Source organism: Pogoniulus pusillus, chromosome 16 (assembly GCF_015220805.1).
Source record: "Pogoniulus pusillus isolate bPogPus1 chromosome 16, bPogPus1.pri, whole genome shotgun sequence".
NCBI classification, from domain to species: Eukaryota; Metazoa; Chordata; class Aves; order Piciformes; family Lybiidae; genus Pogoniulus; species Pogoniulus pusillus.
The window spans coordinates 22,582,397-22,595,567 of record NC_087279.1 but is presented as its reverse complement, the minus strand read 5'-3'; the positions used below and the strand labels follow the sequence as shown (position 1 = coordinate 22,595,567).

Here is a 13,171-nt window from a genome sequence, read left to right as displayed (position 1 = left end):
GATGACCCTGGGCAGTCACCACCTCCCTGGCAGTCCATCCCAGTGCTTAGTCATCCTTTCCACGAGGAAGTGCTTCCTGATAGCCTATCTAAGCTTCCCCTGGCACAGCTTCAGGCCGTGCCCTCTTGTCCTGGCACAAGTTGCTTGGGAGAAGGGCCTGACCCTCACCTGTCTACAGCTTCCTTTTAGGTAGCTGTAGAGAGTGATAAGGTCTCCTCTAAGTCTCCTCTTCTCCAGGCTGAACATCTCCAGCTCCCTCAGCCTCTCCTCATAATACTCCCCCGCCAGCCCCCTCCCCAGTCTTGTTGCTCTCCTCTGGACACGCTTCAGGACCTCAACATCCTTCTTGCAGTGAGGGGCCCACAGCTACACACAGTGCTTGAGGTGAGGCCTCCCCAGTGCCTGTCCAGGGCAAAATGACATCCCCAGTGCTGCTGTGAAGAGGGATCCTCCAAAGCAGAGAATTCTCTTTCATAAGATAAATAACTCTACTGATGCTCCTCTGCACAGGTTTAGCTGTGGACTCCCTCCTGTCTCTCCTGGCCAACTGCTTGCAGTTACTTCTCCAGTTCTCAGTTCCCATCTATTTTTCAGCTTGCTGAGGAACTGAAGCTCGGAGTTATTCCATGTTTTCTCATGTTACTAGGTCTGCCTTCGTCAGTTGGCATGGAAGAGCAGGATTTGGCCAGAAAAGCAGTTCATTTGAATAAGATGAGCAGACTTTTGCCCTCAGAGAGTCTCTGTAGCCCACCTCAGAAATTCCAGCTGCCACTGCAGCTTCTCTGTTATGTTACCGTTTGCTCAACATTTGGTGCAATGTAAAGTGTTCTGCCGTACATCAAATATAAACAAGAAACACTCTCTATGCAGTCCCTCAGATGTAGTTGGAGCATATTGAACATGTCAGCAGGCAATAAAGATGGAATAAAAATACTTTGCTGTCCGTATGTTTGTCATTTGCTTTTCATGCAATGCAAAGGATGGGTGCTGATATGAACAGGGATTGGCAGCAAAGGTGTTGATGTCCAGGATGCTGTGAACTCTGCTAAACCAGAGACAGGAGATAATCCCCACAGGAAGGTGTGCTGACTCCGTTAAATAAAGAATGGGCAGGGAGCAGCCCCTCTTTCAGCAGATTGCTCATCTGCACCAGGCTCTGGCTTGCACCGGAGCTGAGAGATGGAGTCCAAAGCATGAAATCCGTTTGGGATGTAGTGGTCTGGTCAGACTGTGATGCTGCCAAGAGGGCAAGGCAGTATGTTTGAATATAGCTAAGCATTTCCTTTCTGATCTCTTGTCCCTGTCCCTTACCTGAAGCATTTTCTATTGCAGCTCTGTCTCCTCTGCCATCCCCAACTGTGTAACCTCCTTCTTCTGGTCCTGCACCCTCTCATGCTCCTCTTTCCCCATTTCAGAGGGACACTGCCTCAGTTCCTTCAGTGCTGTTGGGTGGTAGAGCTCTGCTTTCTGGTACCAGTGGTTAAGAAGTTCATGATAATAACTACTCAGACTCTTCATAACTATCTAAACAAGGCAACAAAGGTGCCAAACTGCATGGGCGGCCCCAGGGAGGAAGGTGTTGATGGCAGTTTATCTCTTTTGTGCCAGCGATGGCTCACCGGTATGAACGAAGGGTCTGCCTGCATGTGTGGGAAAAGGACCTCTGCTGGGGGCATTTCCACTGCCGTTTGGCTTGTGTTAGTCCTGGAGAGAAGGGGAAAGGAGCAATAACTGCCTTGTCATTTGGGTGGAATAATCCCTCGCACCTTCTGTGTCTGTATAGCTGCGAGGGCTGTACAGAAGTGGAGATGGTTTGTTTGGGTGTAACAGATGAGAGCAGTTCCTTTGTGCCGTTTCTAGGACCCGGCCTCCCCTCTGCAGTGCATGCGTTGCTGGGTGGACTTGGTTCAAGCTCTCCGGGGAGGTTTGCAGCATGGCACAGCTGGCGGTGCTGATGCCTGCACTCCTCCAGCATGCACTCCTGCATTAAGAGGAGGTAGTTTTCTCCTCCGAATGAATCGCAGTCCTCTCTGAACGCTGCCCACCCTTCTCGTAGACACCCTTTGAGATGAGCAGCAGAAGAGCAGAATACTGATTAGATGTAAATTACATGGCAGAGACTCGTTACTTGCCTAATTTTAAATCCTGAGATATGCAGTGTGAAAGTGATGGCAGAATATGGCCCTGAGCTTGGATGGAAATGGTCCGCAGCATCACAAGTGAGGAAAATGCTTCGTAAAGGCAACAGTGAGGCCAGTGGCAGTGGTAAGCCAAAGCAGCAGAGCAATTTAGGGCAAAGTTGTCTGTGACTGGTTAAGAAAGAAACTGTGCATCCATCACAGAGCTTTCAAGTATTTCCTGAGTTGCTGTATCAGCTGCCTGAGCACGGTGTACAAATCTCAGGCAGTTTGGCAGCTAGAGCCTTGGTTGTGCAAAAGCTGGAAGTTTTGATAGCTGACAGAGCTTGTATTAATTCTTTGCAAGGTCTGCTGTGCTGCACTGGCAACAACACAGCTGTTGGTTCTGGTGGGTTTGCTCGGCTCTGCGATAGGAAATGTCATGTAACGATTCTTAAGGGCAAGTGAATTAATTGCATCGAGATTTCAGACTGAATCTCTTCTCCCCTTGTCATAACCCCGTCCCTGCGCTCTGGCAGCATATGGGAAGTAACACTCCATGGTACCTGGATAACATGTCTGTTGAGTAGCTTGAAGCAGTCTTCAGCTGATTGTGTCTGATGGTGTTTGCAGAACGTTGCTGGAACCAGATCAACTCTCTGCAGATTAAAACCAGTTGCAGTGTCTATGCCTGGATCTATTGTTCCAGTGACAGACTCTCTGAACTCATTATAATTTAGACTAACAGTGACAGTTCCTGCTCTTAGCAAAACTCAACTGACTCGAGAGCAAGTGAAATGAAGTAAGTGTTCAGTAACTCCAAATAACCAACAGGATTGGAATGTAATTCAGCAAAACTGCGGTGCCCTGCACCGCTGGTCATAGAGTGTGGTCCTCGAGTCAGAGCAAATGACCCGTAGCTGGTCCTCATAATCATATTAAATTATGTTTTCAGTTAGACCCTCGCTGAGAGCTGAGCACAGGCAGTTGTAGAGAAACCTGGAGTGCAGGATAAACAGATGCCACAGCTTGTTCCACCTGGCTGCGGTAGGTCCTGCATGCCCGGTCTGTACTCGAGGGATGGCTTCCCATCGCACAGCCCTGCCCGAGGAGAGCCTCCTGCTTGAGGGAAGAAGTTAGGACAACTGCTAGGTGCAATTGCTTAGGGCTGGATGGGTGTGCTGAGATGTGAAAACTCTCGTTTTCACATTTGTTTTCTTTGAGCTATCTCATTTCCTCTGCTCATTTGTGTCAGGAAAGGGCTTGGGAGGCAACATGCAGCTGCAACCAGAGGACAAGAGTCTCCCGTCAAAGAGGAAAGCTGTATTACAAATGGCAGTATCTTAGCACAGTTTCTCTCCCTTGGGACAAAATGCACGCTGTTAGTCCAGGAAAGGGCCATCTGAGAATTCAACCCAAGTGGGGCTGCGTTATGTCAACAGCAGGAGAGGGGGAGGCAAATGACTGAGCTCGGAGTCTGAGGCACAACAATTAACAGGTTTGAGCAGGATCCTGGGGAAAGTGGTGCTCACCAGAGCAGGAGTCTCTGGTGGAGAAACAAGGACAAAGTCAGGACTGTTTAATACATATCTACTGTATTTATTAGTCAGATTATATAGCTGGTGACAGAATATGGTCAAGTGCCAAGAAAGTCAGATCTAATTTAGCAGCCTGAGAATATTGAACTTAGGCATTTGGCTCCCGCTGTCTGCTTCCCCTTTCCTGAATTTCTTTGTCTTCTCTTTTTTTCCCCCACTTTTTTTTCCTTCTATTCTTTTGTCTCAAATAATTTCTCAAAGCATTTTCCCCCTTTTTTTTTTTTTCCTGATAATGAACCAGCCAGGGCAGCCTTGAATTATTTTCCTTCTTTTAGTTTCTCTCAGTTCACCATCCTTAGATGCTCCTTTCCTGGCCTTCATCAAGTCCCTGGATGAAATCCCAGCTGCTTTGTGAGTTTATCCCTCACTGGGCAGAGATTTCTCCTCTATCTTCCTTCAGTTTCCTCTCCGTATCTGTGTTTTTTCCAATTACTCAAACCATTCATCTTGCCCATCCCATCTGCTCGCTCACTCTCATACTCAGCTATGGTTCAGTGTGAACTCAGCAGGCTGTAGGATTAATTTCTGCTATTAACTGTTTCCCTTGTCTGGCCACTTCTAAGCTTCTGCAGAAAGCAGTCTCTGCAAAGCACAGTATTTTTAGAGGGCTGATGAAAGGCAAGCTGCCATCTCCACTTGACCCTATAGTGCTGTTCAGCGATAAAGCATGACCTTGACTCACTGAGCTTTCTAGAACCTCATTTTGTCTGATTTTGCTTTACCATCACTTGTAGATGGAAGGAGCCAGATTGCACTGGCAGCCAGGGCATTGGCTTCAGCATCATTCTGAGCTTGGGCAGTAACTGCTCTAGGCATCAGGACAGATAGGTTGGTATGCCAGTGCTTGAGGTCAGTAGCTGGAGTTGTTTAGGTTCAGGCACTCAGCATGGCACAGTTGGCATCTTTTCCAGAGGCCACCGATGGCTGTCTCTTCCCTCCAGGCTGATCCTGGCCTGCCACCTGCCAGCAGGCTCCTGAGTGGTCCTAAGCTTGAGCTTCACAGAACTGTATGAGCAGAAGAGGAGCAAGGCGTGAACTCAGACGGGCTTATCATACATTGTAAATCTCCCTGTGGATTTCTCTTAAAGGTGCCTTCTAATAAAGGTGTAAGGCAGCTCTCCTAAGGAAGTCATCTGAGTGTTAGCAGGAGAGACTGGTTTGCTCTGCCTCTGTCCCAGAGTGGCTGTACCAGAGCCTTCTATCTGCACCCATCTTTTATAACTTTGAACATCAGAAGAATAAGCTCTGAGTGTGTTACTGTGCATTACTGTTGTGTTGCTGTTGTTGACTAATTAATAGGCACAAAGAGTTTTTCCTACCTTCCAAAGATGAGCGAAATTATTTTGACATGAAGAGCCTGAAATTCAAACCTCAAGCTCAGAGTCAAAGAAGAAACAGAACCATTGGATGAATTTTACCTGTTGCTATGGAGCATGCAGGAGAGGAAGGCAAAAAACCCCCAAACATTCGTTGTATTCATGTTTTCACTCACAGCTCAGGAATTAAGTTTGTCACGCAGTCCCTGAAGCTCAGGCTGTCTAACAGAGAAATCAAATCCTCACCACTCAGCCGAAATCTCCGGGATCTTACCATAAATAAAGCACATTCGAGGGTTTCTCCAGGAGATGGCAGCAATATACTGCGAGTGCGGCTGAATGAACGCTGCGGGAGCCGTCTGAGTGTTGTGCTGTGGGGCACTAGGTTATTTTTAGACGGCTTCGTGTTAATCTTTTGGATTTGTGTGTTGCCGGTACGGTGGTGTGCATTCAAAGTTCAGAGCATGGAATATGCACTGGGGTGCTCCTGCTATTGGTCTGTTACTTGTCAATCTTTCGTCAGTGCTGGTAGTTTTAAGGAGGATGCAAGATGCTTAAAGCATCGCTTTTAGTCTTACTCCCACAAATGTGTTAATGATAGGGTTTATTCTTAGGTGGCTTTTGGAGCTGTTCCTGGAGGAAGGCACGGTGCAGGCAGGGCTGCTGAGAGCGGGCTGGCAGCTAGCGGGAGCCCATAGAGGGCAGCAATAAGCCGAGCGCCGGCTGGGAGACGCTGTGCCCATGGATGGGTCCCCTGACTGAAATAAGTGGCATTTGTATTACTGATCGATGCCACCAAAGTGGGCGCCGCGTGTGTATTCGTGGCCGAGTGATTTGCCTAGAGTTTGAAGGCAGAATTCCCCAGCCCACTCTCTGCCGTCTCCCAGAAGCTCTCTCAACTTCTAAAACCCGACGAGCACCCCCACATCCATCGGCACTGCATCCACCGCCCCCCACCAGCGCTTTAAAGTTTCCTCCAGAGGTCAAGAAAATGTCCAGAGACATAAAACTGCGTCAGGCGTCCAGGATGTGACACAACCTTAACAAAGTCGTTTGAAATCGTTTGACAGTAAATTTCCCCGTGAGTTCCTAGCCTGGGGACACGGAGAATCCTCTCCTCCCTGGACGAGCTCCTGGCCGACCGTCCAGATTGCAGCACGCCGAGTACGCGCGGGGTCTTGATGCAGCCTGATGGCCTCCTAAAGGCGATGCGGGAGCCTGGCAGAGCCCCCGCAGCTGAGTCGGCTTCCGTCAAGAGCTTGACATTGAATGTATCGTGTCATGCAGATGGTACCTCAGAGGAGTGAGAGCTGCCATTTACAGCACTGATGACAACAACTGCCGAGATCAGTGGGATCTTAAGATTGCTTTAATATGACTGGCACCTAGCAATTTAGCTCACATTGTTTGTGACAGGGTGTCACTCTTGCACTTGTCTGGGGATGAATGATAGAGGGTTTTAGAGCGTGGAGCTTCCTCTTACGGAGGAAATTAAACCGCTGTATCTACTGATGCAGAGAATTAGATGCCTGCTGCAGCAGGGTGTGTTAACAGAGAGCTTTAGCAAAAGCCTGGTTGAAAGTTTAGTCTGTCTGGTATGGGCAGCAACCATCAAAATTACCCCCACACCTCCTGGGTGTCTGTAAATGTGTATCAGCATGCAGCGTTTGTAAGCACTTTGGATTGCCTTCTTGTGACCACCTGGTGCCATCTTAGCTTTGTGATTTTCTTCAGGTTAGTCAATATACATTTGCCATGTGCAGCTACCGGGAGAAAAAAGCTGAACCTCAAGAGCTGCTGCAGCTCGACGGATACACTGTGGACTACACCGACCCGCAGCCAGGTATGGGGATACTTGTGGCCAGGCACCGGGCTTGCTGCTGCACCCACAGGTGCTCATGCTCCCCGTGCTGCCTACAGCTCCCAAAGAGGAGTCCTCTCCCTCTCTCCCTGCTTACAGCTGAACTGTGGTCAGCATTATTAGAAATGCGTTTGTGCTTATGCTGAGCATTAGCTGTGCATGACTTCACTATAAATAGATCTAAGGAACTCTGCTAGGAGTTGCACCAGAGAGGGGAAAGGCTCAGTCTCTTCTGGGGAGCCTGAGTTAGACACTGAAATCACAGTACTGTTTGATTGTTAACTGAATGCTCAAATCAAGTAACGATCCTAACCTGTGCCCTCAGGTTGTATTCCCTAAATGAAAAGTTAGCAGCTATGTTTGTCTTTATTATAGAAAATATTTCTGGGGCCAAACCAGCATTTTTGCCTGCCCTGTTTTCTCTCTGATGGATGAGTGAGTGGAAGGGGCAGGCACAGGAAGCCCTCTGGTACCTGGGGGTACCTGTTGAGTGGTGAGACCGTTCAAGTGGACAGCGCCACGTTTATTTCAGTGGGGTGATGTGCTGAGCATGGTGATCCTCGCCGTGCCCTCAATAGCAGTATTCCCACAGGAGATGAAGAAAGGCACAGTAGGCTGGTTGTGGAGACTGTGATTCCAGGTTAATTCCCATGTTGGGGAGATGGGAAGATGGGCACTGGATCAGGGCCAAGAGAGAAATAAGCACATCACCCAAGCACCTTTTGTGCAGTCCAAGCACTGATGCGCTTGGTCTAATGAGAAACCTCCTGCCACATGCCCTAAACCCCCATTTTCAATGGGGCTCCAGCAGTGCAATTCACGTGGGCCCGGCACAGATGGGGCTGTAGGTGAGAGAAGCAATTAATGCCAGTGTGGTGGGGCATATTGTTGGGAATGGTAATATTAAATGTAGTGATTCTATAGAATTGCCTGAATATTATACACTGGAACATAAGACATGGACAGGGGAGAGTGCAGGAGCTCAGAAGTGCTGAGTTGAGATAAAGTGGAAGGTTGGAATGAGCTTAGAGAATGGTGTAACAAATAGAAACCAATGTCAGGCTGCAGCCTGTGGTTTTCACCTATCTCTGCTGACTTAGATTGCTTAGGCAATGCTAATTAGTCTATGCTAATTAGTATGTAATTTCTAACACAAGTTCATGTAACCGATTCAGTAATTGCAGCACAGGGCCCTACCTGGGGACCTGGTGGGCTGTCTTGCAGCTGAGTTTGATTCAGGCAAGGGGACCGAGCTCAGCTGAGATCTGGGGACACTTGGGGTGGTGGCAGGCGGGTGGCTGGGGAGATCCTTTTGCTGGCCTCAGAGCCTGTGAAACTCTGTCACCACTTCCTCTCCTGACAGGTTTGGAGGGCGGCAGAGCCTTCTTCAATGCGGTGAAGGAAGGAGACACGGTGATTTTTGCAAGTGACGATGAGCAGGACCGCATCCTGTGGGTCCAAGCCATGTACCGAGCCACCGGCCAGTCCCACAAACCTGTGCCGCCCACTCAAGTGCAAAAGCTAAATGCTAAAGGAGGAAATGTGCCCCAGCTAGACGCCCCAATCTCTCAATTTTGTAAGTAAATAAGCTCTCTTACAGAGCAGAAGTCTTTGACAGCAAGATTCTCTGCACTGATGTAAATCAGTATTTGCTTACATGTTTCTGACTCCAAAAGGAATTGGTTGGGTTTTTTTCTTTCCTTTATCATTAAGCTGCTTTTCCCATCAGTGGATCCAGAAGCAGATAACCTGTTTGTTTAGCACAACCAGACCCAAGAAGCAAAATTCCTTGGGGAGCTTGCCAATGAGTGTTTTAAAGTGCAATACTTGATGAAGGAGAGACTGGGATCGAAGAGCCTGAGACGACTCAGCTTGCTTTCTGCAAGGCGCATGTTTTACCCCCACACAATCAACTGCACGCCCAGATCAGAGCGATTCATTAGTGCCATTAGCTGTCTGTCAAAGGCATCACGTGCTCAGAACTACAGGTGCAAATCTTGCAAGTACGAAATGCACACACAAAAAGAGGTCTCCTGTTGAATATTCAACTGTAGGAAAGCATATGGTATTTTTAACAGGTTGCTTTGCAGGCCAGTTAGATGTGAATTTAAAGCAATCATCTTTTAAGTCATAGCTGTGCTGCATGTCCTGTGCAGTTAGACCCAGTTTGCTTCATTTGAAATTTAGAGCAATTTCTTTTGTCTTGCAAATGTAATTTGATTGTAAACCAGGCAAATGCCTCCTCCCTCAATTTTTCCTGAAGGTCTGGAGCCCCCTTTGTTATGTAACACGTTAGCAGTTCTTGCTAGTTTCAGCAAAATTTAAGAATTAGTATCATTAAATACAAGCAGAATGAGGGAAAATGGTAAATATTAGCAAATTCTTCTAATTAAATCAGATTTTAACATTTAAAATAGTCTCTGTAAAGCTGTTCTGGAGTATTTGGTTGTAAAGAACTCAGAAAATCTGTCCCTTGCTTATCTCTTTTATGTTGGTTTAACTTCTTCATGCCAGTATTTATAGAAAATAGCAATGCAAGGCATAGAGCTGTGTGTTCCATGTTACAGCTATCTCTGCTGCTGCTGTGGGGTTTTTGTATCCTCTTGCCTCCTGCATCATTTGGACTCCCTCCTGCCTCCCATTGCTACTGCCGTCGTGGAGGATGTAGCCCCATGCGGTGTGCTAAACCACTCTTCGTCTCAGTCAGATCACTGCCTTTGGGGCTGCAAGGTGTTAAGGATTGGGGTCGGGAAGGAAGGATGCCTCTCAGGAAAGGAGGTAGGAATTGGGCTCTTGCAGACGCAAAGTTTGCTGGCTGTGATGAGTCTCCAGACCTGGCTGAGTCATGCTGACCTGCGAGCAGTCCCAGGGCTGATAAGTCTCTCTGCCCAGGTTTTCAGATGTAGCCGGCACAGGTCCTTCTACAGCTGCTTTTTAACATGCTAAAAGCCCTTACAGTGTAGCAAGGGAGAGCAGCAGAGAGGTGCTGCTTCTGCCTCCCGCTCCTAAACATGCAGCGCTGAAGAATGCTGTTAGTGTGCCATTGGTGCAAAGAGGATGCACTCATCCCGGCGTGATCCCTGCGGGTTGAGGTTAGAGCAGCAAGAGAACATCAAACTGCAGAGGCACTTTTCCTTCCAGTCTTCTAGTCCTGCAGACATCAGGCCTGGAGCGTTTTGCTACTGGATTTATGTTTCTGGACTTTTTACTTCTCTAGACTAGTATGTGGGGTCAGGGAAGAGTCCTTTTCCCAAACACATAATAATTGTCTGGCAGCAGCAGCAGCAGCAACAAAGTCTTCCAGGAATGTGGAGAGAGGGGATGCCCAGGCCCATGGGCCTTTGAGTTACCATCCCCATGCACAGCCAAGGTTGTTTGTGTAGGGTGAGCTGAACCCCCTGCTTAGGCTACCTAGGATGGAGAAGAAGCAGCTGGCTTTTCTTAGTCCTTGCCAGTGGTCTGTGAGGTTGGTGACTGAGCTCAGGAGTCTTCTCTGCATCTCACTACAGCCGAGCACATCCACCAGAGACTTGTGCTGCTCATGGTCTTGCAGACCTGTGTCAGCCTGACTCTGCTCAGAGCAACAGAGATGTCACAGCTTGGACTGTGGCTTTTCCATCTCACTTGTCTGCCAGGATGCAGGGATCCCTCGTCCTCAACTCTGGTGAAAACAGCTGAGACTTCACTCCTTGGTCCTTCCAGGGCATCTGAAGGGGTTAAGATCTGAACCCAAATTTCTTTCACTTGTTCTCATGCCAGTGCTAGCTCCAAATCTGGATCATTTCGCTTCTCTTATGCCACCACCCTCTTAACATCCACAATGTTTTCCCCATAAGCTTAGCAGCTTCAGGCTCCCCTTTTTGCTCCAAGCAGTAGGAAACCCCCTTGGGTGTGTTGTGCCAAGGCCTGGAAGGGGAAGAACAGTTGGCTCATCAGTCTGATCATGACTTGGTACTTCAAGCATGCTCCGGGCTAGGGTTCTTTGCCCTTAGTCTTCCTCCTCCTCCCTTAGGTCTAGATCCCTCTGGCAGCTCTTTGTGCATAGGACTTTCATCGTGCAAGAGGAGGAGGGCAGCATGCCATAGTACACCTGCCTCTCAACAGCAAAGGCTGCTTGCTTTCCATATTTCAACATTTGCACATGGCAGTGCTCACTGCAAAAGTCATTGGACTCAGCAGTTGATAATTAGAAGCAGAAGTGAGTCATGCATGTCACACATGATGGCTTGTTGGGAGTCTTAATGCACAAATACATATCTCAGTTCCCTCAGTCTTGAAATTCAAACACATCAAGTATTGCATTTTTAAAAGGGTCTTGGTTTGTTTGGGGGTTTTGGGGTTTTCTTTTTGCTTTGGGTTTTTGGTTTTTTTTTGGGTTGAGTAGGTTTTTTTGGTGGGTTTTGTTTGGGGTTGGTTGTTTGTCTATTTGGGGTTGGTTGTTTGTCTGTTAGGGGTTGGCTATTTGTTTGGAGTTGGTTGTTTGTCTGTTAGGGCTTTTTTTTTTGCCTGCAGAAAGGTAAGGACTTGCGTGAGATATTTTAACCTTGTACATTTATCTCTATACCTGTCATCATTTTTGTGCTTGTTAGAGGCTATGGTGAATGAGGATGTGCAGAGAAGTAAATGTTAAGCCATTTGAGAAGTAACTGTTGTTCTAGCTTTCATGTTGTAGCAGTCCAATATGGCACTTGCATGCACACGCAGAGAACTCCAGCCTTCCGCTCCTGGGATGGAGCTGTCTGTTAAACAGAAACTCGGCTAGAGTGGATTTTACTGCTGGGGGAAATTTGGGAGGAACAGTGAGCTCATTTGGTTCCCACCTCTTCTGTCACTGCAAATACAAGCTTTGAGCAGTACTCAAAATTCCCACCTGCAATTCCATAGCAGCCCTTGGCTTGGAAGTAAACAGACAGCTCTGAACCAGGATGGAGTTTATTTTATTTGCCATTTAACTCCTCAACAACAACAACAGCAAAAATCGATCCTGCTATTGGTGACTTTATGTATGGCTCTACAATTCCTTTCATGTGGGTGAACAATACCTGTCAGAGGGAATAGTTTTGCTTTTGGGTTTTGGGGTTGGTTTTTTTTTTTTGGTTCTGTTTTGTTTTGCTCCGATTGGAAAGCAAACCTCCATTCACGCCAGAGCTGTGCTTTTCTCCAGTCTTTGCATCATAAAGGGGGAAAAAAAAAGAACAAAACCCCAAACCTGTTCTTGTTTGCTGTTGAAATCGTGCACAGTATTCCAGCCAACGGTGCTGCCAATACATATTACACCTTTTGGCAATATTTAAGTTACATAAAAGTGGTCACTTGTCTGAAAGCACCAATCTTTGTTCCTTCTGTATTAGCCATGCAGCCAACAACCTCCCCAAAAGTGCTCAACCTTCTGGTTTGGTTGGTTGTTCATTTCTCTTTTTTCTTTTTAACCCTCTTTTCTTTTTAACCTGAAAGATTGGTCTGTACTTGTTTTCACATTCTCACTTGTTGGTTATATTTCAGTTTTTAATGTCTATTTCTATTTAATGACTGTTAATCACACCATATACTAAGAGTTGGTTGCTTTGAGAATTTGTAATGATTTGTTCCCCCGTAATACGTAGCGAGGTTTATTGAGCTGCTTTAAGACATTTTTCAGCTGTAAGTGGATTTTTTTTTTTGTTGTTTGGTTTGGTTTTCTTTTTTGTTTGTTTGTTTGTTTCTCGGTTGGTTTGATTTCTTTAAGTTTCTTTTTCATTCTTTGCTTGAACCCAAATATTTAGCTGCTAGGTTAGGGCTCCTGTCTGCTTTCCTGAGCCTTGTTGCTAGTCTTTATGTTATTCTGGTTTGTTCCTTCTTACCCTGCTAACTTCTAGCTGGACTCAAGGGTAAGTGCTTCCCTGTAGCTAGCACAGCTCAGATAATCAGACCTAGATTATCTGACACATGCAATGTGCTTTTTTTCTCCTTTTTTTTTTTCTTTTCTGTTTTCCTCTTAAATCTTTCTCATGTTTAGATTTTGTAGTACAAACTTTTCCATGTTATTTTCCTGAATTGAGATTTGAAATGTAAGTTTCCATACTGAAATTAGGATGCATGTGATGTCTGCATAATTGCCTTCTCTCCCTGGCTTTCACATTGGCATCAATTGATCCTCTTAGTAAAGCCAATCATTAACATTTCTATTTTTTTTTTTCATTCCAAGATGTAAATATTAATTAACATCACAATAAAACTGTAAATAATACCTTCTTTTGTTTCATGGAATTTACATCTAGTTGACTGCTTCCTGCCTGAAAA

The 13,171-nt window shown here is 46.6% G+C and overlaps 1 protein-coding gene across 13 annotated transcripts in view; it reads left to right on the top strand.

Annotated features, from left to right (window-relative positions):
* The window catches only part of CADPS (calcium dependent secretion activator), a 294,058-nt gene that overhangs the window by 170,045 nt on the left and 110,842 nt on the right, over positions 1 to 13,171 (top strand). For all 13 annotated transcript variants that reach the window (XM_064156993.1, XM_064156990.1, XM_064156994.1 and 10 more), the window contains exons 10-11: positions 6,766 to 6,874; positions 8,256 to 8,468. In XM_064156993.1, the coding sequence (XP_064013063.1) occupies positions 6,766 to 6,874; positions 8,256 to 8,468 (322 nt within the window). The remainder of the gene's footprint in view (positions 1 to 6,765; positions 6,875 to 8,255; positions 8,469 to 13,171) is intronic.